General features: G+C 38.4%; 1 protein-coding gene across 3 annotated transcripts in view; it reads left to right on the plus strand.

Moving 5' to 3' along the window:
• The window catches only part of LOC121388302 (septin-7-like), a 66,096-nt gene that overhangs the window by 33,449 nt on the left and 6,532 nt on the right, over nucleotides 1-26,115 (plus strand). For 2 of the 3 annotated variants that reach the window (XM_041519592.1, XM_041519590.1), the window contains 11 exons: nucleotides 7,907-8,013; nucleotides 9,410-9,510; nucleotides 9,967-10,104; nucleotides 10,715-10,832; nucleotides 11,375-11,467; nucleotides 12,181-12,277; nucleotides 12,756-12,807; nucleotides 13,493-13,609; nucleotides 15,310-15,445; nucleotides 18,036-18,175; nucleotides 22,474-22,537. In XM_041519592.1, coding sequence (XP_041375526.1) covers nucleotides 7,907-8,013; nucleotides 9,410-9,510; nucleotides 9,967-10,104; nucleotides 10,715-10,832; nucleotides 11,375-11,467; nucleotides 12,181-12,277; nucleotides 12,756-12,807; nucleotides 13,493-13,609; nucleotides 15,310-15,445; nucleotides 18,036-18,175; nucleotides 22,474-22,507 — 1,133 coding nt within the window. In that variant the 3' untranslated portion in view covers nucleotides 22,508-22,537. The remainder of the gene's footprint in view (nucleotides 1-7,906; nucleotides 8,014-9,409; nucleotides 9,511-9,966; nucleotides 10,105-10,714; nucleotides 10,833-11,374; nucleotides 11,468-12,180; nucleotides 12,278-12,755; nucleotides 12,808-13,492; nucleotides 13,610-15,309; nucleotides 15,446-18,035; nucleotides 18,176-22,473; nucleotides 22,538-26,115) is intronic. The other variant, XM_041519591.1, reaches the window with a different exon arrangement.

The raw sequence follows: 26,115 nt of genomic DNA on the forward strand, positions 1-26,115 counted from the left end.
AATGAAAAGTTGGTAACATCTTTTTGATACCGCAAAACCCATATTACTTTTAGATACCAGTACCCTTTTATTTTGCTAAATAATGTTGTTTAGAAGATTTTCTTTTTTTTGAAGAATGTATATATTTTTTAAACAATATAAAATCCAAACCCAGACTAATATATCTCAAATAAATTTACAACAAAGCTCTAAATAAACACTGCATATAAGTACAACACGTTTTTAAATTTCAAAGCTGCCAGTTGGTCTTTAATTTCTTAAATGAATGACTGATACAATTCATCTATGAGAAGGTTAAAAACTTTAGTCTTATTCAACTTACCGTACTAGCACAACAACAATGCTATGTGACCCTGAGTTATAACCTCCACTGCAGAATTATAACCTACACCCGCGCATGGGTAGACCGTATATCCTTGTTTTTGATTCTGCAGTCCTCCATTGCAGTCGTGTTTGAGTTCTGTAGTAATTTTTTTTGTCAAATTGTTAAATTGTTTATTAATTTGTAATTTTGTTTTACTTTGTCATATGAGGTCTTTTGGGTGATTTACACAGGGGGTTAATGTCTGACACGGCTTCCTCGGGCTCCAACCGGTTGGTTGTGTGTGCCGAGGGGGGTTGTCTTAAACGACTGCCCCAGTTTGATCAGCATTTGTTATGTCGTTCTTGTTGTTTTGAATGCCAGTGTCATATCTGTGTAAATTGGTCCCCCTCCACGTGGGGGAAGGCTAAGAAGCTGTCAAAAGACGCTGAGCGTAAGAGGATGATTAGATGTGAACGGGACGGGCGGAGCACTGTGGCAACCTCCGGGGTCGTGCTCCATACCGATTTGCCATCGGTCGGCAAGTCGGTGTCCAGTTCAAAGAGCTCGCGGACAAGTGGTAGGCGCAAGGGCGCCTCCTCATCTGTTTTTCATCCCGAAGCAGCGGCGCGGGTGCTGTTGCTTCCTGCTGAAGCAGGAAAGGTTTCTTCCAGCTCGGGCTCTGTTCCACCTGGGGATTTGCTTTTGCCTCCCATCGGTGGAGGCGGCGCCTGTTACGGATGTAACGGGGGCGTCAGTCGGAGGGAGTGCAGTCGTAGCAAGAACGACTGTGTCTCTCAGTTCCGACTCCCATCTTGCTGATGGGGGGCAGAGTTATCGGTCCTTCTGTGGAGGGGTCGATTAGCTCTAGGATGAAGTCCGCTTTGCGGCGCCGTTTGTCTCACCAGATTTCTAGTGCAGGGTTGGTCGTGGCGTCCGAGGGCACCATTTCGGCCAACACGTCTTTCGGCGCTACTTCGGTGATCGAACCACTTGGCGAAATCGCGAAGTCTCACAACGTTGTCTCAGTCACGGAGCCGGGTGGCGTTGTTTTGGATATGACACCAGTGGGCGTCCCTTCTGTTGTTAGGCCGCCTGTACAGCGTCATCAACTTTTAGATCGTTTGCATGTGGCTACGTCAACTGGGTTGGCTAATCCACACATTCGGTTCAGAATTCGGCGCAGGATTCGTACGTGTACGAATTTCCTCACGGTCCGGTTCAACCGACACCACCAGTCCCGTTGTCTGCTTCGGCAGGGATCAGGGAAACTGCACCTTTCTTGGGTGCGCCTGGGTCTACACCGATGGTCAATCCGAGACCTGTCAGATCGGGGTAGAGGTTCCAGGCGTTATCCCTCGACTGCGTGGGCGGAACCTTTCGTTCAGGGTCCGATGGTTTCGGGTCGCCCTCAGGGGCGGACTCGGGGGGGGGGGGGGGGGGGGTGGGGGGGGGGGGGGGGGGGGGGGGGGGGGGACTATGTTTCTCTTTTTTAAATTTCATGGCCTGGCTAGGGGAATCGCCTCCACCAGTCCCTCCACCGCCGGGGTTTCCAGCGAGACCGGGGTTGGACCAGTTTGCAGATTCGGCCGTTCCGCATCGTCCTGCTCATGCAGTTTCGTTTCCGTTACGGTCAGCACATGGTGCTTCGTTTGAAAAAATGTCTTCTTCGGAAGAGGATTTTCCCTCTGAATCAGTGTGTGGTTCGGGGGAAGGGTCGGCACCAGGTTCGGTGCTTGATGAGATTCACAATTTGGCCGATGGTACGCGGTTCTTGGTTTTGTACGGGAACAGGTCCGACTGGTGTGCACGGATGCAATTCCGTCGGTCTTACAAGGGTGTTTCGTTTGGAAACCGGCCTTTAGCGACAGACGCTCTGTTGCAGGATTTCGGCTTGCCGTTAGCGCACGAGGCGCATTAATCTCTTGCGGAGATTGATGCTTTGATTGCGAGTAGTGATCGTATTTTGGGGGCAGTGGTGGAAGAATTTCCGGCAGCGTTAGCTACCGGGAAACTGTTGTCTGCGGCGAAGGTGTTGTCCACGTCTTCGTATAAGACATTGGGAGCTTCCTTCCTTTCACATCCAGCGGTCGTTTCCGCAGGCAGACTGCCATCCATCTCCTAATGTCAGTGTGCCACTCACGGATTTAGAGACTTTGGAGAGGTTATCTAAACTTCTTTTTCAAGTCAATAACCATTTAGGTACGTTCCTATTTGGGTTAGATAAAGCAGTCACGGGTCTTCCGCCGATGGCTAAGGGTTGTTTGTTGGCAGCTTTTAAAGCCTCTCATCACGTCGCTCAGCTTGCTGGGCGTGTTTTTGCCAACAGTCTACTTCTGCGTTGGGATCACTACCTAGCGGGACTGAGAGCGACGGGTGTGGTTAAAACCTACTTTCGTAGTCGCTCAGTAAGGGAAACCTGACTTTTTGGGACCAATTTTAACTTGGTCATTCACCAAGAAGCGGCGAAATTCGTCCCTGCTGCTCAGTCCCAGTGCCAGGCGGCGTCTACTTTTAAGCCTCCACCTGTTAAGAAATCGACTTTTCTTGACAGTTATTAGATCCCTGTGGTGTCTGATTCGGGCGTGCAGTCGGGTAATGCCCATGGTTCATCGAAACAGGGACGTTTTCGTGGGAAGCCGGCACGTTTTCGTGGTTCCGCTCGATGCAAGGCGCCCAGGGGTGGGAAGCAGCCGGGATGAGGGTGCGTGGACAATCGACATCTGCTTACGGAGGTTCCGTTAGCAGATCTTCCTGTGGGGGGCAGATTGCGCCATTTTGTTCAAAGTTGGTGCGAACTGCCAGATCTGGACCCATGGGTTTTGTCGGTTGTCCGCAATGGATGCAGAATTCCGTTTTCATCACCCCCTCCACTGACGTCCTCCCCCTGGTTACCTGCAGTACCATCGACAAACGAGTACTGGTGGAGAAGATGGTTGTCGAGTTTCTTGACAAGAAAGCCATCCAGGAGGTAGATTTGGGCACTCAGGGATTTTATTCCCATCTGTTCTTCGCCCAGAAGAAGAATGGCGAGTGGCGACCAATTCTAAACCTGAAGCCGCTGAATTCTTACGTTGTTATTCCATCTATGAAGATGGAGACGGTTCAGTCTGTTCGCGCTTTGCTTCAGGTGGGGGAATGGGCGGCGTCCATCGATTTGAAGGACGCTTACCTGCATGTTCTAATCCATCGGGATTTTTGGAAGTACTTGCGGTTCCTCTACGACGGCAGAGTTTACGAGTTTCAAGTTCTGCCGTTCAGATTGGCCACAAACCCTCACGTCTTTATTCGGGTAGTAAAGGCAGTGGTGGGGCGTGTACATCTGTTGGGTATACGGATGCACAATTGGACGATTGGTTAATTCCGGCGGCGTCACAGACGGCATGTCTCGTGGGCGTGGAGTTCGTGATCGACATGATTCTCCGATTTGGGTTTATTCCCAATTGGGTCAAGTCGGAATTAGTGCCAACGCAGGTTTTCACTTATCTCGGGGTGGTTTTCAACCTTGTGGAGGCGTCCGTTCTTCCGACGGATTCGCGACTTCACAATTTCATGTCGTTGCGCAATGTCTTCTGGTGGAGCAAAGTGCGTCGGTGTGCACGCTCCATGTGTTGATAGGCCATCTCGAATTGCTGGCGGCGCTGAATGTGCGGTTCAGACGGTTCAAGAGACCGCTCAATGGCATTTGTCCCGAGTGTGGGATGGTCTCAGCTGGGATTTGGTGATACCATTGGGCCCTTGGTTCATTCTTCCGATCCAAGAGTGTCTAGTGGACAAGTGTATGTCCCAGGCCGTTCCTTTACACCCATTTTCTCCAGAGTTGGTCCTGTTTACCGATGCTTCCCTCGAGGATCAACATCTGTCAGGGGTGTGGACTCCTTCAGAGAGGAGTCGTCACATCAACCTGTTGGAGATGGAAGCAGTGCATTGCGCTTGTCTCCATTTCAGGACTGTTATTCGACATCATCAAATTTTGTTGAGGTCGGACAACACGTCAGTTGTTGCGTACCTCAGTTGGTGGGGAGGCACCAAATCCCTGTCATTGAGTCTTGCAGCTTTGGAGATTCTGGAATGGTGCGATGATTGGGGAGTGGTGTTATCGGCCAAACACATTCCTTCGTCCGTGAACGTCTTGGCGGACGCTTTGAGTCGTCGTTCCCCGGTTCAGACGGAGTGGATGTTGCACCGGACGGTGGCTTATCGAGTTCTTCAGTTGTGGGGGAGTCCTCAACTCGATATGTTTGCCACTCGCCTGAACAGTCAGTTGCCAGTGTTTGTATCGCCGGTACCAGACCCACTGGTACTGGAGTACGATGCGTTGAGCATGGATTGGATGGGACTGGATTTTTACGCCTTTCCCCCTCTGGTTCTGCTTGGCAAGGTTCTGGCAAAGATCAGACAGCAACCTTGTCGCGTCACTCTCGTAGCCCCGAGTTGGGCAGCTCAAGCCTGGTTTCCTCCGCTCCTGTCACTTTTAGTTGCCGTTGATACCCGATCTGCTCAGTCAGAGACTGTGTCGGACAGAGTGGCATCCGAAGCCGGAGGTTTTCCGACTTCACGCATGGCGGTTGTCGGGGTTTCCCTCCGAAACCGAGGCTTTTCTTAACGGGTTGCTGAGCTCGTCTCCTCTTCAAAGTGTCAGTCTACGGAGAGGGTCTACCAGTGTCACTGGCGCGCTTGGGTTCGTTGGGCAACTGAGAGGGATGTGGATCCCTTGTCGCCTACTGTTAATGACTTAGCTGAGTACTTTCTGGCTCTTGTCCAAGAAAGACAGCTGAAGGTTCAAACAGTGAGAAGTCACCGGTCGTCCATTTTCACTACTCTGAGGCAGTGTGGATGTCAAGATTTCTCAACGAATCTGGTGTTGCATGACTTGCTTAAGTCGTTGCAAAACACGGTTGAGAAGCCTTCCATTTTGCTAAATGGAATGGGTTTTTTTGGTTCTGCATGCACTCAAAGGCAAGCCCTACGAGCCTTTGAAATTCGCTAGTCTTCGTCATTTGACGTGGAAAACTTTGTTTCTGGTCTCACTAGCGGCTTGCCGTCGTATTAGTGAGATTCATGCTTTTTTGCATGATTTGGTGGAATACAATATGGACGGGTCAGTTACGTTACGTACTGATCCTGTTTTCGTGGCTAAGAACCAGGTGCCAGGGGAAGAGTTTCCTCTGGCCATCATTCAGTGTTTATCTCGTACGCTTTCTGCAGATAATTCTGATAGCCTTCTTTGTCCGGTGCGGGCTTTGAAATTCTATTTGGAGCATACTAGAAATCTCCGGCAAAACACTAAGAGACACACCTGCCAAATAGGAGACATTACGAAGAATGCTTTGTCGAGAGGATTGCTGCAACCATCAAACTGGCATATGAGAAGGCGGGTGATCATGTTCTGCGAATTTCTCTGTTCAACCTCATGAAATTTGGGCGATTTCTGCTTCAATTAATTTCCATGATTCTTTGGACATTTTCAAAGTCATGAGTGCAGGGTTTTGAAAAGGTCGACACACGTTTGACCGGTTTTATTTCCGTGATATGTCTGTTGGTCCGGACGGAACTCGGCAGATTCAATCAGTCATTGCAGGGCAGCAAGTCGTTTCGGTGCGCAGGGCCACGAGTAGGGGGCGACCCTTATTTCGTTCGGTCGCTAGCGGCAGTCTTTCTGGGAGATAATTCTCCACCTCCTGTTTGGAGAGTAGGGGGTGGATGGTTGACTATCTGGGGCAGTCGAGTGTCTTTTACCATTACTTGGTGTGCGGGTTTCCTCACCTTGTTAACTTGGTTTACTTTTAATTGGGGTTGTAGTTCTTCAATTTAAAAGTCACTTTGACATTTTATACTTCATATGATGTGGGTTGCTTTTTAACTGTATCATTACTTGAGACGAACACTACTGGTTGAATGGGTAAGTCCTCCTTGTTTTCTTACCTCCTCCCTTTAATGTTAAATTCTCGTGCTTTACCGTGTTATATCACGTCTGTTATAGCATTGTTGTTGTGCTAGTACGGTTATATAATTTGATGTAAAATAGTAATGCCTACTAATGGTTCTTTAAAATAGGTACTTGTGCAGGAATGTTATGGATGAAAAAGTATCCCCAGTGAATTGTTTTAACCCCAATATGTTGACCATTCATGTAAGCCTTTATATTACAATGTCTAATGAATGTTTCAGGCCCATTTTGACAGTATATACACAATGTACATGTACACTAAATTATTTGTATCAGGCTGGGAATTAGCCCATTGGTAAAGCATTTGCTTGATGCGCAGTCGGTCTGGGATCGATCCCCGTTGGTGGGCCCATTGAGCTATTTCTTGTTCCAGCCAGTGCACCACGACAGTTATATCAATGGCCGTAGTATGTGTTATCTTGTCTTTGGGATGGTACATATAAAAATCCCTTGTTCCTAATCCAAAAGAATAGTCCATGAAGTGGCAACAGTGGGTTTCCTCTCTCTCAATATCTGTGTGGTCCTTAACCAAATGTCCAACACCATGTAACCGTAGGGGGCGGGACGTAGCCCAGTTGTAAAGCATTCGCTTGATGCACAATCGGTCTAGGATCCATCCCCGTTGGTGGACCTATTGGGCTATTTCTCGTTCCAGCCAGTGCTCCACAACTGGTGTAACAAAGGCTGTGGTATGTACTATCCTGTTTGTGGGATGGTGCATATAAAAGATCCCTTGCTGCTAATCGAAAAAGAGTAGCCCATGAAGTAGCGACAGCTGGTTTCCTCTGTCAATATCTGTGTGGTCCTTAACCAAATGTCTGACGCCATATAACCGTTAACAAAATGTGTTGAGTGCGTCGTTAAATAAAACATTTCCTTTCCTTTCCATATAACTGTAAATAAAATGTGTTGAGTGCATTGTTAATTGTAAACTGAAGACGAATGTGTTCTGTATTGTGATTGGTTAATTGCATTTTTTTTCTGGGATCAAATAGACAATAACACCCGGAAAGCTAATGTCATCATTAGAAAGTGACGTCATTAGCTATTGGAACAGGCGAAGTTGACGATTCAAGGGTATACAGTTAGATTGTAACCAGGTATTTTTTTCAAAAAATACCAAATATACAGTTAGTTCCGTTGAAAAACGATCCAGAATGAAACATTTGCGGGCATCAAATAGACAATAACACCTGCAAATCTAAAATCTCCATATGGTTATCTCCTAAATAAAACATTTCCTTCCTTCTTTATTTGTATCATGAAAAAATTGGTATATTAAAGTACTTGCGTTTCTTTTGTTGTTCAGTATATGACAATATTTTGACTGGTGTGATCAGAGATCTACATTGTAGGTCCATGAATAATCTGACTAGCTGATGAAAAGGGAGGGCGAAGGGGCATGGCTGTTTTACACTTCATCGAGATAACAGATGAATTAGCAATATTCAGCTGAACAGATTTTATTTTTAGTATTTAATGTATGGATGGAAAAACAAAATTCATTATTAAAATCTAGACAGATCTCTTATTGGAAAAAACCCAGCCAGAAAGAACCAAACCATTATAGATGGTGTTCATGCATGTATAATAATTTTTTTAATTTTTTTTATTTTTATTTTTTTTGGTAATTTACTCTTGTTTTGTTTTGACAGGTGAATCTGGACTTGGAAAGTCAACTTTGATCAATTCGCTGTTCGTGACCGATCTCTATTGCCAGGAATATGTAGGTCCATCACACAGAATTAAGAAAACTGTCAGCGTAAGTATTAATTAAAAGAACATGAATTGTGATAAAAAAAAAATAGAATTAACCTTGATAGTTTTTTAGTTTGTAAGTCAGTATGTGGATATTAAATGAAACTTAGATGATGATTTATTGATTTTCTAAGAAAGGTACAATCACAATTCATAAAGTTTTATCATAGAATAGGGTTTATACACATTTTGGTAAAGTGTTTTCTAGTACTTGAAATTTGAATTTTTTTGGTTAATTTTAAAATGAATGACTGATGTTTTCTGATCTTTCTTTTCCCATTCCTATAGTCACGATTCGATCATCTGATTAGGATCCGATCATCACAGAGTTCCTTTAGTTTATCTATAGTGGCATGCGCAGGTTAAATTTATTACCTTACCCCGAGTTCAGCAGAAAAGGCACTCATTAGTGTTTTGCAGTTGTTTCTTTTTCCTTTCTTTTTTATTTTACACACAAGATTAAAATAATTTTAATACAGTGATAGCAGCCTGATTATGTGTGAGCATAAGCAAAAGAGATAAGTAAAACCCATGAAAAAACCCAGGCAATACGGTAACCTGTGAATGATGTTTTCACTAACAGCGGGTGTCACTTGTCAAATAAATATTATGTTTTATCAGGTATTGTTAACATTATTTGATTTATCCTTTTTTTCTTTTTAACCTTTTTTAACCTTTTTTTTGTTTTTGTTTTTTTCGTTGTTTTCTTTTTTTCCTTTAAACATAAATAATTTGTACATGCACCATAGTACTGTAACCATGGTAACTTATTAAACTGTTACTCCATGTGTAATTGTACTTAAATTTTGGAAAAATGTCCTGGAATGTCCTGAAATTTGGTTAAGCTACAAGTGTACCGGTATGAACCCTGTAGAAATGTTATAGGATAAATAGAATTCGTCTATAGTTCTTCTCAGCTACATGAACATTGTAAATTTGTCAATAATTTTAGTTTTATTTGACGTAAGAAGAAAAGTAAAAGTGTTTTAGAAATAACAAAATAGCACAATTTGTGTGTACAATTTAAAAAAAAAATTTTAAATGCATTAAATTATAGTACATAACATTGTAAAAAAAATGACATTCATTGCTGGGAAGGATTATTGTCTCGACAGAGCCATGACAAATACCCAGTAACATAGACTTGGTTGATATTTTCCATATTATAAAACTGTTGTGACAGATCCTCTATATATCCAGTATACTAAGATAGGTTACAACCATCCCAGCCATCCATTATTTATACCAAGTTAAAAAAAGAAGAGGTAAAACCAATTATTTTGATCAGTATATTAGATAAGATGAAATGTTTTGAATTGTGGTCTGTATTTTGAGATGCCAATCATATTGTGCACCGTAGTTTTAAAATCGTTTATTAATAATGTTGTATTTTATTTTAGGTTGAAACCACCAACGTGGTAATAAAAGAGAATGGGGTCACGTTGAGGCTGACAATTGTGGACACTCCAGGCTTTGGTGATGCTGTTGACAACAGTAATTGGTAAGACATTTTGCTAATTACTTTTTTAAAACTGTGCTGAAGATGTGTTATTCATATAAATGCACAAATTTATGGAAAAGATCATTTCTTGTTTACAAAGATATTTGATTCATGTTTTAACCAGTTTTAATACCTGTTTGGAAGTGTTATTTAACCTATGTGCATTAAAAATTGCCATGTTTGACACAAACTAAAAATGTTATTATGTTACAAGGGAGACAACTACAAATATCTTTTCTTACATGAGGGCATTCTATTTTAAACATTGTTTTAACACATAATTCATCAAGTATTGCAATAACCATTGGTTATTCATTAAATAGTCTTGGTTAAAAAAATTAGCTTAAAAATGTAATTAAATAAGAAGTCCTTTCAATCGCTTATGTCAGTGTCAGATATTTTAAACATTTTTGTTTCAACACAATGTCAATTTTCTTTTCTTTTTCTGTGTTTTAGCTGGCAGCCTGTTACAGATTTCATTGATTCAAAATATGAGGAATTTTTGAATGCTGAATCTCGTGTGAGCAGAGAACCAATAATTCCTGACCACAGAGTGCACACGTGTTTATACTTCATATCTCCAACGAGTCATGGGTAATGTTTTCAAACAAAGTTAACATACATGTTTAAGAAAGGTTAATAACACGTGACCACATTAGCTTATGTGGTGGGTGTAAGATAAAATTTAACAAACAACCTCAGGGGTCAAAATTGACTGACATTCCTGCTGGATATTCTGGCCCGAATCGAAACCTGCTAAACCAGACATGATTGACTCTTTAAGTAATGTGTGAATTTAAACATAAAATAATTGCCAGTCCGATGAGACAACAGGCAAAAGAAAATTGTCCCGTTGTGATATTGACTGGAAAATAAAATTTGTGACGGCAGTATTTTGATTTTTGGACATGAAACTATTTCACTTATTATATAAAGCAAACTACAGATCCATTGTAAGCTGACCATTGACACCATTTCAATAAAAGACAGTGATGATACACAGCTCCTTTGAGCAATTCGTGTAAACTGCAAGTTCAACTGACCAGTGTTCTATTTTATGCAACATAATTTGCAATAAAATAACAATTTCTACTGAGAAGGTAGCAACATCCGTTTGTTATTTTATTACACTGATATTTTGTAAGTGAATGTTGTGCAGTAAAAATTAATTAAATAAATAATTGTTTTGGTTTTCTGCTTTCAGCTTGAAACCATTAGATGTAGAATTCATGAAGAGGTTACATGATAAAGTTAACATCGTTCCCCTCATTGCAAAAGCCGACACATTAACACCAGATGAGTGCCGAGATTTTAAGAAAACGGTATGTATAATATTTCTCTTGACTGAAAACACTTGTACTAGTACTCAGAAACATTTTTTTCTCAATAAATCATCATTGCTATATTAATATGTTCATAAAAACTAACAAAGTGATTGGAATCCCAATTTCATGAGATAATTTTTGGTCAATGTAATGAATTAGTTTACAATGTATATATTTCATACCCTTTGTTTTTCTTGTGGGGTGAGATGTAGCCCAGTAGTACAGCGCTCGGTCGATATGCGGTCGGTCTGGGATCGATCCCGTCAGTGGTCCTATTGGGCTATTTCTCGTTCCAGCCAGTGCACCACGACTGGTATATCAAAGGCCGTGGTATGTACTATCCTGTCTGTGGGATGGTGCATATAAAAGATCCCTTGCTGCTAATTGAAAAGAGTAGCCCATGAAGTGGCGACAGCGGGTTTCCTCTCATTATCTGTATGGTCCTTAACCATATGTTTGATGCCATATATCCATAAATAAAATGTGTTGAGTGCGTCGTTAAATAAAACATTTCTTTCTTTTTTTTGTTTTTCTTCTAGATATTAAATGAGATAGCACAACACAGGATAAAAATATACGAGTTTCCCGACACTGATGATGATGATGAGAACAAACAGTCAATAAAGATGAAGGTAAGACAGGAAAACCTATGACAGATTGTCTTTCTGTTGGTGTGTAGCAGATAGGTGTGTCACGATACACCTACCTCACGATACATAACCCGCGATATGATATGTATCACAATACGTGATTCACTGTCATTTCCCATTAAAAATCAAGTAGTTGAAGCTTCGGTGAAATGATTTAAAAATAAGAAATAAACATGATTAAACATAGTTTTAATAGGAATGACACATCATAGAGATATTGCCATAAGCAGGCACGCATTCTCCCAAGGATTGATCCTCGGATCTATTTTTTGTGTCACCTTTAATGTATTCCAACCAGTGCCCCACTACTGGTATTTCAAAGGCTGATATGTGCTGTTGGTGAAGGAGTGCATATGTAACCCTCTAAATACAGGTAAATCTTGCGACACAGAAATTTGATACAGATAATAACCAAGTAAATACCAAATAATGATAAAAATTCTTTCCCCTTTAGGGATGATTTTCAGTTTCCATTGAAACAAAACTATAGTGGGTTTTTTCCCTCCCTAATTGTTCCTTTATTGAGCATAGATATAAAATACTGTAACAAATATTGACAGGTAAAACACTGAAGTCTCACAATATTTTGTGTGTGAGTGTGTGTGTTTAAAATACAGAAGGTTGGCTGCTTGGCAGTCGTTCATGGAAGTCAGCTCTTGATGTTTTCTAATTTGGTCGTCAATTTTTGTTTTCAGGATAGAGTTCCATTTGCTGTGGTTGGTAGCAACCGGGTCCTTGACGTTGGTGGAAAACGAGTGCGAGGCAGACAGTACCCATGGGGAATCGTCGAAGGTGGGAGTTTTATGTTCAGTGTTAAAACGGTATTGGTGATGCAGGGCTCACACTGGAACAAAATTTGGTTGAGCCAGTTTTTAGATATGTACATGTATGTCGAGTATTTCCTTCAAAATTATTAAAATGCAGTTAATTTAAGGAATATTTTATTAGCCAAAAACTAAATAATGTAGTCACTTTTAATGAAAATTAGCAATTGACACTTTCTTTGTATTTTGTCAAATCCGAACTTTTATTTTAAAAATTGAAAATCTCACGGTCTATCTTCTCCTAGAATTTTGATGGATTAGTTCTGAAATTTGGAATTATGATTCTGTGGGGCAGTCTTCACAAACTAATAGATATTTTTGCATTTATAAAAATAGTTAACATGACAAAATTGAAAATGAAGTAGTGGAGCACTTATCAACTATTATGACTCTTTTTTGGAAAAAAAACCCCCCAAACAACCCCGACTGATTTTTGTTACTTTCAGTTGAGAATCTGGAGCACAATGATTTTGTAGCACTCAGGAATATGGTTATCAGGTAAATATGTTTGATTTGTCTACTGTCAATTAATGTTAAGTTTTTAAAACATTCTGATTTTTATATTGGGGGGGGGGGTGTGTGTGTGTGTGTGTTGTGTGTGTGTAAAATTGCCAGTACTCCTCATGTGACATCACCAGGGGGGTTGGCGGGGGGGGGGGGGAGAAAGGGAAAAATAAAAAATGATACGGTTTCATGATTTGTTTTCGAATACGATTCTTATGTCAACGAGTGATGTGTAAAAACCTTATTTTAACGAATTGTGAAACAGTAAGTGAAAATATGGTTTTCACACATTACGGGGTTAACACAAAATTCTTGTCTGAAAAAACACCATTGAAATTGTCTATTTATTATATACATCTAATTTTTAATAATATCTTTCGCTTTTTGTTAATATCTTTTGCATATCTGATAAAAAAATCTACATGTAAACAATTTAAAAGAATATGTATATGTGTAAATGCCTGTATGTACAAACATATTGTGTCTTTATCAGTCAGTACTATTTCCCTCGAGTCTGAGACAGATACCACACTATAAAAATATTTACCCATTTACTTCTGTGTGAATTTGTCATATTTCAGTCATTTTCTTCTTTTTCTCTCCTTTGATCACAAGTATCTTGAAAATTGAAAATATATTCTTTTAACCAATTTGAATTAAAAAAGGTTCCTTGTTTCAGGACACACATGCAAGACCTCAAGGATGTCACAAACAATGTCCATTATGAGAATTACCGCTATGGAAAATTGGCTCCTGTTGGTGGTGATGGCAAGGTGAAGCCAGGTTCTCTAAACAGGTAATTCTGCTTACCACTGTTAATCAATTCTATATATGCAATGTGTGTGATTCTCTGCGCGCGCGCCCCCCCCCCCCCTCCATCAAATTTATTCTTACCCTTCTGACTACTGCAGGTGAGATATCTCGCCCGACGTCACGTCAGTTGACATACTGTACACTGTATACACTGTATTTATGAAACATTTAAGTGAATGTATGTGAGTAAACATAAACTTGTACTCACTCAATGTGTTTTTTGTCAAAAGTAGTCTAAAAGGTTAAATAGCGGGTAAAAGATTGTTTCCGATAGTTATAGCTGAATGACTGCATATCATCCAGGGCCTCGTTCCACGAAGCTATCTTAGCACTACTATCGCCGTAAATACCTACCATCGCGACCTTAATGTTTGTCTACGGTCGCCAGCCCGTTCCACGACGCGGCGTAGTTTACTATCGTCGTAAATTACTGTGAAAATTTACAATAGGTACGAGGCAGTTGTAAGCCACTAACGTAGATGTCAAATGGCAGTTAGATGATGATTTGATAATTTTCTAAGAAAGATACTAACTTATTGTGTAAAAATAGATCTAATATATACCAAATACCTTTTATGAAACTCAGCGTTCCATGAAAAACATTCTAGGCCATACGACCTTCACATGAAAATACGGGAGATAACTCTCATGTCTTATGCATTCGGCAATTTTCGCTTGGCACACAAACTGACAAAGTTGCTTCATGAATATCCGATACCAATGAATACACCCAAGATGTTCCGAAAAGTCGGTAACCAATTTATTATTTAATTAATTCGCTGTTCTTTGCAAACAATATATTAATCATTAAATGGGCACTTATGACTACCGTAAGGTTGCTTTGTGGAACGGCTGTAAAGTTTACGGTGCCAGTTGTAAAACTCACCTTAAGTCACTACAATTAACCTTGGCTACAATTATTTCGTGGAACAGGGTCCAGTGCAGTAGCCTACCTTGTTTGACAAGGGGTTTTATTGTTGAATCTGAAAGTACAATCCTAAAGGACTCCAAAATCACTTGTAGCCATTTTAGAAAGTGTCTTAGTACAGCTGCAGTGTTGAGTTCTAAATGGCTGCCATATAAAAGAATGAATTACAATATTTTGTATATATACAACAAAGATTTTATGGTACACTTATTCAGTATAGTAATAAAATATGTTGATATCCTATATTTAGGTTCAGTTTCTTCAATATTTTATCTGTTATAGCACCTTTTTAATTTAAAATGGCCACTGTGTCTGTATCTCAAATAAAGTTCAATTGGGTGACCACAACTAAACGAAGGGCTATCACTTAAATGTGCAAATTAAAATTAAGTTTGTTTTGTTTAATGACGCCACTAGAGCACATTGATTAATTAATCATCGGCTATTGGATGTCATACATTTGGTCATGCTGACTATAGTCATCGGAGGAAGCCCGCTACATTAGTGCCACTTAAATTAGGTGTGGCTGTAGTATACTGCTCCTGGATGAAAAGATAGCAATTGGGCAGGCAGTCTGTCAATAATCAGCCATCCAATGTTATCAATTCACAGCGGGTCCTATCTTACGCAGCCACCTAACTGTTAATTTAATTGGAACAAAATAAAGAAAGGCCTGTCTGCACATTGCTGTTGATGGGCCGTCAAGGAGCATATACTGATACGTACCTTCTGATTTATTAATATGTATATTTTAGAGATCCTTTGAGCCAGATGGCTGAGGAGAAGAAGGAGCATGAGTTGAAGATGAAGAAAATGGAATCTGAGATGGAGCAAGTCTTTGAATCAAAAGTCAAGGAAAAGAAGCAGAAGCTGAAGGATTCAGAAGCAGACGTAAGCTTCCTGATTGTCATAAATACTGTAGAATACTTTATTTTCGCGGGATCAAATTTTCGCGGGATCAAATTTTCGCGATTTAAAGCCGCACACCCTAGTTCCATCCAGCGAAAATAATTATAATTTGGTTAATCTACAAACCTGTAACACACTTAGATCACGTTTTTATCAAATGGAGTGAAAAAGCAGGTTTTATATCGATAAATACCATGGGAATCCCCATGTCCCAATTGCTTGAAATAATTTTGAAAGTTTGTATTCTGATGTCACCGGTAGATGTCGCTCGAAGCACAACAATGCCTATGTCATGACAAATTTCACAGACTTGGGGTGCGTTCTTTTCACCTCTCCTGGACATGTTCCAACTGTTCTGTCCTGGTTGTATCCCCTCTCCAGATATCGTAGGACTTAGCAAAATTATTAGTTTTAAGGGTTTGTAACGTTTTGTATTGAGATACTTACTTGTCTGAACTTTATTGTTACTGAAAATGTTCACGAACTGTGAAGAAAAATCTCACAAATGAACAACAACAAATGATGTTGATCGTGCGAACCGTGCACGAGAAAACAAACCGAACCAAAATGATAACAGTCACGTGGTATACCAACGTCTGTGACATTGAAATGGAAATATCCCGTCTAAAAATAGATTAGACCTTGTCTGCTCAACGTTTTTTTCTCAAACGTGCGCCCGTTTTTCAGAAATACGAAAAATGCATTTTGTGGTATTACAAACACCAGGATTACCAGGATTACCAAAAAACACTTCAGGTGAATGGAAATGTATATTCTAAATAATAAACGGTAAGTAAAGTGCAATTTTATTTGTGAAAAAATGGGTTTAATAGCGAAAAACAACACCGTAATGGTTAACAACTAGCCGTAACTAGGGTGTGTCCCTTTAATGAAAATGGGTCAATTCGCGAACATTTATATTCGCGAATCTCCCAACCCCTATCAATAAAAAAACGAAGTACAGATGTCAATAATTTTGTTTTAAAAACGGAACTTAGTTTTGCCGGTTGTTACGCTAATCTGTAGAACTAATCCTACATGTACACACGAGTGCTATACACATAAAACCGATCAAGACTTTATTGTCCTTATAATTGTTATAAAAACAAAAAACAAAAACAAACGAAACAAAATTTGAAGGCACAAGCTACTAGTGCTCAGTAACTTAAGTTTGATTGAAACAATATTTATTGCCATCAAAATACTAGTTCAAAACGGTTTGTGATTGGCTAACAGGCCAAAAATAAAAATAAAATTGTGAAACATCTGAACATAGCCCAGTCCGGATTTTTTTCACTTCCACATTTTTAATATACTGTGATAATGCATGTTTACTTCCGTCGTTGAACACGTGTAGACTGTCCGATGAACCGATCGCTAGCACATGCCAAGGAAAAAAGCATAACGCTTTTTAGTGTTAGTATTGTTTTATTATCATGTATCATGTACAATCGTGTTCTTGATTTAAAGTTTTAAACAGCTTTTGTGTTTTGTGGTTTGTTCCGTGACAGGAGGGAGCACCGCTTTGTTACTACTAGCCTCGTACATCGGAAACTAATGTGGTATAGTTGAACGAGACTACATATTTTTTAAAATTTTTTGGTCGGCCTTTATAAAACGTTTATTTTTGCGTGGAATATATTTTCACGAATTTCATTCACACGCGAAAAACGCGAAAATAAATTCCTCGCGAAAATAAAGTATTATACAGTAACGTGTCTGTTAACTTCAGGGGTACAAAGTAATGCATGCTTTCTCATCCCAGGTGAGTAGAAAGCACTGGGAACAAGTATAATTTAAATGACACTAGTCCGCTGGGTGAGTAGTTGTTTTCTAATGTTTTTTTTATTTTCACTTTATTTCATGATTTTCAGAGTCTGCAGATCCGTAAACCTAGTAATTAGAAACAAGGTTTATTGTTAATTTTCTCGGGATGGGCCACAAATCTTAGATATATATACCACATTATTACAAATATTTTCTCTGTGGATTAGGACCGGTCTCGGTGGCGTCGTGGTAGGCCATCGGTCTACAGGCTGGTAGGTACTGGGTTCGGATCCCAGTCGAGGCATGGGATTTTTAATCCAGATACCGACTCCAAACCTTCAGTGAGTGCTCCGCAAGGCTCATTGGGTAGGTGTAAACCACTTGCACCGACCAGTGATCCATAACTGGTTCAACAAAGGCCATGGTTTGTGCTATCCTGCCTGTGGGAAGCGCAAATAAAAGATCCCTTGCTGCTAATCGGAAGAGTAGCCCATGTAGTGGCGACAGCGGGTTTCCTCTCAAAATCTGTGTGGTCCTTAACCATATGTCTGACGCCATATAACCGTAAATAAAATGTGTTGAGTGCGTCGTTAAATAAAACATTTCTTTCTTTCTGTGGATTAGGAACCTTTCTAGGCAGTTATGTCCCTTTGTTGTTGAAAACCCAATGAAAACAGCAGCAGTGACGGCAATGCTACTTCCCCAGGCCACTGTAACTATTTCTTTATTTCTACCCCATCTCTTGGTATTTGCCCAAAAATATGCGAATGTTGGATCGTACCTATTTGGTGAATTATTTTTTCAGCTGCAGAAACGTGCAGAACAGATGAAGAAGAACCTAGAACAACAGCAAAAAGAACTGGATGACAAATGGAAAACTTTTGAGAAGGAACGGCAAGCATGGGAAGAACAGTTTGGAGAGAGAAGACGATCATTAGATAAAGAGTAGGTTGCATTTGTAACACTCCCTTTTTTTAAAAACTAAAAATAAGGCAGTAGTAGTGTTTGATTGACACGAAATACCAATTTCTGTTCATTTCAATTGCCTGTGGTTAAATGTAAGAATTTTCTGTAACCTACATGCAAGATAAACTTTTTTTTTAATGCCGCATACCCAAAAATGTAACTCATTTTTGTGGTGCCGTTAATGTGATTACAGGAAGGAACTTCTGTCAACCCTGTGATAGGTTAAATGGTTTTACAGTCCTAAGAAACAAAATATATCTTAAAATGTATACAAGTTTTTTTCTAAATTGTTGAAAAATTGGTGCTAGCTAACGATGAAGGTAAGTATTATCCTATTCTCCTGACAAATAGGGTTGATTTTGCTGGGGATAAATATAATAATTCAGTTTACAGTGAATGTTACTGTTACTTAAATGACAAAAGGCTGTTTGCTTATGTTTAGAAAATACATGCATATAGTTGGCTAGATGCATTTAATAGTTTATATGTTGACATTTAATTTAGGTCAGAATTTGGAAGGTAATTGTTGCACATTAAGTTTTACAGTTAAAATGCAACAAATTAATTAATATTAGTTCTATACACAAATTTAAATTGGTAAAAACTCGTCTGCATGTTTAAACACTTACTGAACCATTTAAAATGTTTGCTAGTACATTTTAGATGTTACGAGCTGCATCGTATTAACCTATGAACCAGACACATTGTCCTAATATTATTAAAGGGACTGTCCTGAGTTTTTCGTTATTGTTAAAATGTGGCTAGCTCTGCCACTCTCCAGATTCGCCAATTGCGAATTTGAGGAACAATTGGCAAATTTTCTTTTGATTTGGCAAAAACATTTCATGTAATAAATTGGTATTTTGTTCAAAAATAACGGTGGATTTTGCATATTTAAAGATAATTTGGCGAATTACTTTGCTCACCCAGAGCTAGTCTTGTGTATTGCTGATTGTCCCAGTCTTTGTACTAGGTTAAACTTTGGTTTATATCCTAATATATACTTTTTCATGCGTACAAAATTACTGTGAGACATTATCAAGTTTTGGCTACTTACAATTATTACGACGACCAGAAACTCGTTGAATATAAAGACATTGATATTCTAAATAAGAATCTGTATTTAGTTTTAATGTGTAATTTTAGTCGTTATAAAATTTTATTACTATATATTAGTCCGAAACATCTTACAATGGCATCAACCTCAGGGTAGTCCCTTTAAATACTCATGGGATTAGTTAATTTCATATATACATATAATTAACCACTCACAGTAACAAGTCATTGGCAATCATTCATCTTGACCATCATGCACTGCATGTATTAATCTATAGTGTACAACTTAACTGTTCATAGTCTATTCATTTCATGCTCCTGCTTAATATCTTGATTTGACGTTTTCAAAACAGGTTAATATGTAATTGGCAAGATACCAGTTTCTTTTAGATGTGGATTTCTTTCTTTAAGAATTTTAATTAACCATCTCCATATTTCGACATTGTTTTCTGTATATTACAGAGGGTTACCTGAGCTCCTTAGCTGTTGGTATTCTAAGTAGGTCAGCTATTTATAAGTTGAGGTGCAGGTAACGGATGATATGGCATGTCAGTTTGGATTTTTAATGCCTCTTCCATATTTAGCTAAGTTTCTAAAGACGTTTAAAAATGTCTTTGTTTGCCACTCTTTGAAGTTTCCAAATCTTAACATAAATGATTAAAAGTTACCGAAGATATTCTTATTAAAAATACTTGGGGGGGAAAGTTGAAAGTCACCCAAGATATTCAACCAACATACCTACCTACATACCTACCTACCTACTTACCTTCCTACATACTCGCCTACTCACCTACATACTCGCCTACTCACCTACATACCTAGTACCTAAAACCCATCTCCAAATAAGGTGTGATTTAGTTTTTAATCAAACACTTAAAAATAATAAGTGTAATCTTTTGAGAGTTCATTGGTTAATTAAGTTCACGTTCACACAGAAGTACATAGAAACCAGTTTGAAACATTTAGTCATTTGTTTTCACTCAAATATATATATATATATAAGAAATTCCAGGGATAAAAATTTAATAAAATCTGAAAATATTACTTAGAAAACTAGTCATGTAGATCTATGGAAGTTTAAAATTGCTTTGAACTGTTTGCTTCCATGCGAGGTGGGGGGGGGGGGTGGGGGGGGGGGAGAGAGAGAGAGAGAGAGAGAGAGAGAGAGAGAGAGTGAGAGTGAGTGAGTGAGTGAGTGAGTGAGTGAGTGAGTGAGTGAGTGAGTGAGTGAGTGAGTGAGTGAGTGAGTGAGAGTGAGTGAGTTGTAAATAATGTCAATTATTTCCTGCAGTTTATTTTATACAAATGTAATCTATAGTTTGTGAATGAAAAATGATAACAGTATTTTCAAGAAGTTGGCAGACAAATACCATTTTTATAATGGCCTTTGATAAATTTAGATCACTAGAGTTCTGTTTCCTGGCGTGAAAGCTTCTAGAAAGACAAATCAGTACATACTCCTAGTTGTCTCGGTAATCTCTGCTGTGCTTAGGTATGTTTCTTCACAGTGGAAGTACATGGATTTGGTTACCTTGTAGGCAGATCATTTTTGGATATTTAGTTACGTTGACAGCATGTTGCATCTTCAGCTATATATGTTTTCTTTCCCTTTATTTATGTATGGTTGTGTGTGTACATGTGTTCGTGCTTGTTATCAGATTTTAAAGAATTATTTCCAAAATAAATAAAATGTTTGACTAGTATATATGAAAATCTGGACATATGTTTTTACACTACTACAGTAACTAGACTGCTGAAATATAGTTCCCCTCCCCCCCTCATGTTAATTGTGCAATGTTATGATTTCTTTATTCTAAATTTTAATGCTTTTACTTGGTACACAGTGTTCGAGATTAAAAGTTTTGGGCAGTATTCCAGTTGGATACTAACAGTTCAAAATCTGGTATCCCACCTGAGAATTTAGTATCCCACTTTAATGAAATTCATAAATAAAATCATAACAAATTTGGACGACACCGTTCTCGTTCCCAATCTATTACTACACCGCAATCAAAATCGCAGAATTCGTGAAATTCGCAATCAAACAGAATTGACAAAAACATTTGCTGCATCTATTTTTGCGTAATATTGACATAAATTAATATTTAGCAGTAATCAATAAGTGTTTCTGACATTACTAACGATAAACCTACCTGTATCAATTTTCTGCAGATGTGGAATCGATCAATATCTCAAATAAAATTTGAAGGGAGGAAACATCCAACACAAACAATAGCGATTTAGCGGTTCCCAGCATTAGACTGACTACGAGTTGGGGGAGATATTGTTACGGCATAGCATTAGACTGAGTAAGAGCTCAAAAATACTGTTACTTAACTTCACCAGTAAATGACGACTCACTGTTTCAGCAAAAAATAAAAATGCATGATTAAAAAAACCAAGAACCTTATATGGTATCCCGGTAGGATACTGGGTTCTTGAAGTCTATCCCCGGGATACTGGGATACCGTTAATCTCGAACACTGGTACATTAGTCTTCTTCAACTTACTGTGCTAGCACAATAAAAAAAGCTTCACACCCTGAGCCATATTCCACCAATGGAAAATTGTCACCATTTTTTATTTTTTTATTATTACTTTGTCTGGTAGTTTAATTTTTTGCAAATTAATAACCAGTTGGGCTAATAAATTTTTAAGTATCTTTGGACCCTGATCCCATTGGGAACCCTATTACTGAGTGCATGTATTGCAAAATTAATAGCAGGAAAACCTCTGGACTAGCAACGCTTAATAAATGTCATTTTGCTTTCCAACCAAAAAGAAAGAAAAAAAATCAAACTTTATATTTTCAATGATTACATATAATCAGATTTTTGTGATATTGTGTGGTTTAAGTGTGAATGATGAAATTATTAGTTCCATTCACAAACTCTGGGGGAGGGGGGGTGGGGGTATTGGGGTCAGGTGGGGGCAACAACCCTGGATGTGAGAATACAGTGTACATCTGTTTTGACAAGGTCTTAAATTCTGTGTGCAGCACCATGTTCATTTTGTTCCTCATATATTTTTGTCCCCATCACAGGTCAAAACTGTTCCAAGCAAAGATTGGCAGGAAAGGTTCTTCAGTTATTTATTTTATTCTTTGCTTTGTAGTATTAGTGACAACTTGAAACTTGAGCTTGCATTCTTTCCTTCTCGTTAGACCAGGTCGCGTATTGAAAGTTTATCAATATAACTGAGATCCCATTCTTTTTGGATAGGTCTGCCAAAGGTTCCAAAAGTCACAAATTTTAGTTCGCCTAAACAAAAGATGTTTACCCTTGCGTGAGTGTATTGTTAAAGATGTTTGAAGCAAGTTTGTTTGTTTGTTTTTGTCTCGCCTCGACAAAGTTGGAAGGTGAGATACAGATGTTACTTTTTTGATGGCGGCGACAGTGATGGCATAAATGTTTTCATTTAGTTCTGTATTGAGCATTTAAGCATTTATCTCTATTTCTCATGGTCATCATTAAAACTGGGTCATATTTGCATCTGTGACTATCCATTTCAGTACATGTATAAAAAGAATAATACCTATTGTTATTATTCTTATTATATTTGAAAGAGACCAAGTACAAATTTATGGTAGGCTAAACCATTGAAAATTGTGAGAATGATAATTTTATTGTGGAATCAATCATGCATAACCCATTTTTCATTGTTACACATTTTTTTTGACATCATTAAAAATAATTTATATGGTTATATGGTCAGATTTAGGTTTAACTAGTTTGTGTTCCTTATTAAAAGTTGTCATTTAACCATGTAACCAATCAACCTGACATTAAACAGGGGTGGGAATTCTCCTCGGATCAGCTGTTTTTCTCTCATGGAACATTGTGTTTCCTCGCATTTTAATCGTCCTTTCCTCCAAAATGTGTCAGATGGCACAGATTTTAACCTAGGATTTCAAGAATTTCCTGGACCCCTCAAGATTTTCTCTTTTTTACTGTTCACCAATTTCCACCTCTGATTAAATGTGAGGCAACAATGTGCATTCAGTTTATATGCACAGGAGTGTCTGATTCCAAACACACAACAAATATTTGAGGAAAATGTTCATTAGTCATGTATCAACATCATTCATGCCAACTGTTAACCTACGGGTACTTACTTGTTTCATTTAATTAAATTGGCTTCATTTTAGTATATCAGTAATTAATATTTACATTCTATCTCACTTTATCAAAGTTCTAACAGTACCATACTTAAGTCACAGCCTTTTATAAAAACATTTCTTGATTCATTTATCAAAACAATGTCATTTTCATTGGTGATGGTTTTTCTGCTTTTTGCTATTCCCAGAGAGGTTTAGCAACCATACCATTACCAATGTCCATAGTGAAACACCGCTAGTTTCTATGCAGCTTTTGACGTCTTTGCAGAAATTAACTGATTTCTTTCCCACCATTTACAGTTATATAAGTTAAAGTTATTATAATTGTTTATATGGTAAATGGTAAACGGGTAAAGTTAGTGTACATTAGCCTGTGGGACAATTATGATTTGAGGTCTTTAGGTGCTTGGAGTGATTGTTTTTCATGATGAAATGACCTGACTGAACCTCCATTTGATCTGCCTCTTCTAAATAAAGTGCATATTTGTAACAAGGCCCCACCCTCTGAGGAATTTTTCTCCAAGAGATTAATTACTGGGTTTTTTTTTTAATTATCAGGTTTATCAAAGAATATACTAAAAAAGAATGTGTTGGGGTGGGCTACCTTGGACATCGTTTATTTCTTTCTTGTAATGAATTAGTTCACCTTTCAAAGAAAATGAATGCCGAAAAGAGAGAAATAGTCTCTATATGACATAAACCGTAAAAATCTGTGAAACTAGCATATCAATTAGTTCCCTTACAGACACGATCATCTACATGTATTTGTATTTCATAACGGTAACCATACAGTTGCTAAACCTCTCTAGCATTTTTGTTTTATAACTCATTTAGTTTTGACTAACAAATGTTTTAATTTTAACGCTATATGATTGTATGGTTGTATTGTACTTCTCATCTCTTTCAACCTACCCACACAGCATGTGGAAGAAGAAAAAAAAAATGTAATGGGAAGTTTGACAGGATATATAAAAGATTTTGTAAGACATCTGAAGAACAGTCATTCATTACATATTGTCATGATGACACCATGGTTAATGACAGTGTTATCCCTCACCTCATTTAATTATTATATCTTTTAAACATGAAACCCAAACCTTTGACCTGGAGTGCTTTTAGGGCTTTTCCAGAATTGATTGTGTTGAGTGGGTTGAGGCACCATATATAGTATTTTATACATGGTTTAATAATGTAATTTCATCTTGTGGATGGTGGGTATATATATATATATATATATATATATATATATATATATATATATATATATACACACACACACAATCTCATTCAAAAAAGGGAATTTATTTGTTTGTTATTCTTTTTAAAAATAATTATAGGACCGTCTCCGAAACGTTCAATATTGCACTTTTGAAAACAATAATGGTATGCACATTCATTCATAGCTATGTTCAAAGAACGCCATGCATTTTAATGTAAATGGCCAAAAGATTTCTTGTGTTTCAAAACTAGCTATTGCACAACCCTATCATCATATTTTTACCAGTGTAGAACACCTGATATCGTGAACACCTGATATCATCACTTTTATCACTAATTCATGTGAGTGCATGTCATCACAGCTGTACTTATTCTAATGAGCTCTGTGATGTTAGTTTTTATTTAGTAAACTAGTCTGAGTGGCAGTCCTCCTTTTGGCAGTGCAAGAAGGATGAAATCTCCAGTAAAGGCTGTCCTATAGATAAAGCACTAAATAGAAATTCATAGACTTTGTATTGTTCAGAGATACAGCCCTGAATATGTATTACGGTTTTGTCGTTCAGATTAGATTTCCATGTTTCAAAGCTTCAATATGCTATTTTAATGTTGAAATATATATTGTTTTTAATTTAAATATATTCTAAGATTTTTTGTTTGTTCAAATTCACAAATTATTTTGAAGCTGTAAATGTTGGATAGTCGGACATTTGCGACTGTTTTACTGTGTTTAATCTACTCAGCTGTCACAGCCACAGTCGGTTGCCAATAGTCAAGTTGTTAATGTCCACACAATCTCAGACTTACAACTTCTGATTGCCAACTTGACTCGAATTTGTTCAACAATTGAGAGTTGAACCTCATTTAAAAAATTAATTTGAAACCCAAGCATTCAGCAGCTGTTACAAGTATACATGCTACTGACAACAGGTCAGCTGTTAGAAATTGGTTAACCATGCAGTCATAAATTTGACATTTCAGTTAATTAAAAAAAAACCCCCAAAAAACAACTGTTTACTTAATTTAGGTACAAGAGAAAAATTATACTTTATATATGGCACCAGACTACCGTTTCTTCTGAAGTTTCAATTGAGATTTATGTATACTAGCCTTTGGCATCATAAATGTAGGTGACCGGCCTCGGTGGCGTCGTGGTTAGGCCATCGGTCTACAGGCTGGTAGGTAATGTGTTCGGATCCCAGTCGAGGCATGGGATTTTTAATCCAGATATCGACTCCAAACCCTGAGTGACTGCTCCGCAAGGCTCAATGGGTAGGTGTAAATCACTTGCACCGACCAGTGATCTATAACTGGTGCAACAAAGGCCAAGGTTTGTGCTATCCTGCCTGTGGAAAGTGCAAATAAAAGATCCCTTGCTGCTAATCGGAAAGAGTAGCCCATGTAGTGGCGACAGTGGGTTTCCTCTCAAAATCTGTGTGGTCCTTAGCCATATGTCTGACGCCATATATCCATAAATAAAATGTGTTGAGTGCGTCGTTAAATAAAACATTTCTTTCTTTCTTTCATAAAT

Source organism: Gigantopelta aegis, chromosome 14 (genome assembly GCF_016097555.1).
Source record: "Gigantopelta aegis isolate Gae_Host chromosome 14, Gae_host_genome, whole genome shotgun sequence".
NCBI lineage: Eukaryota > Metazoa > Mollusca > Gastropoda > Neomphalida > Peltospiridae > Gigantopelta > Gigantopelta aegis.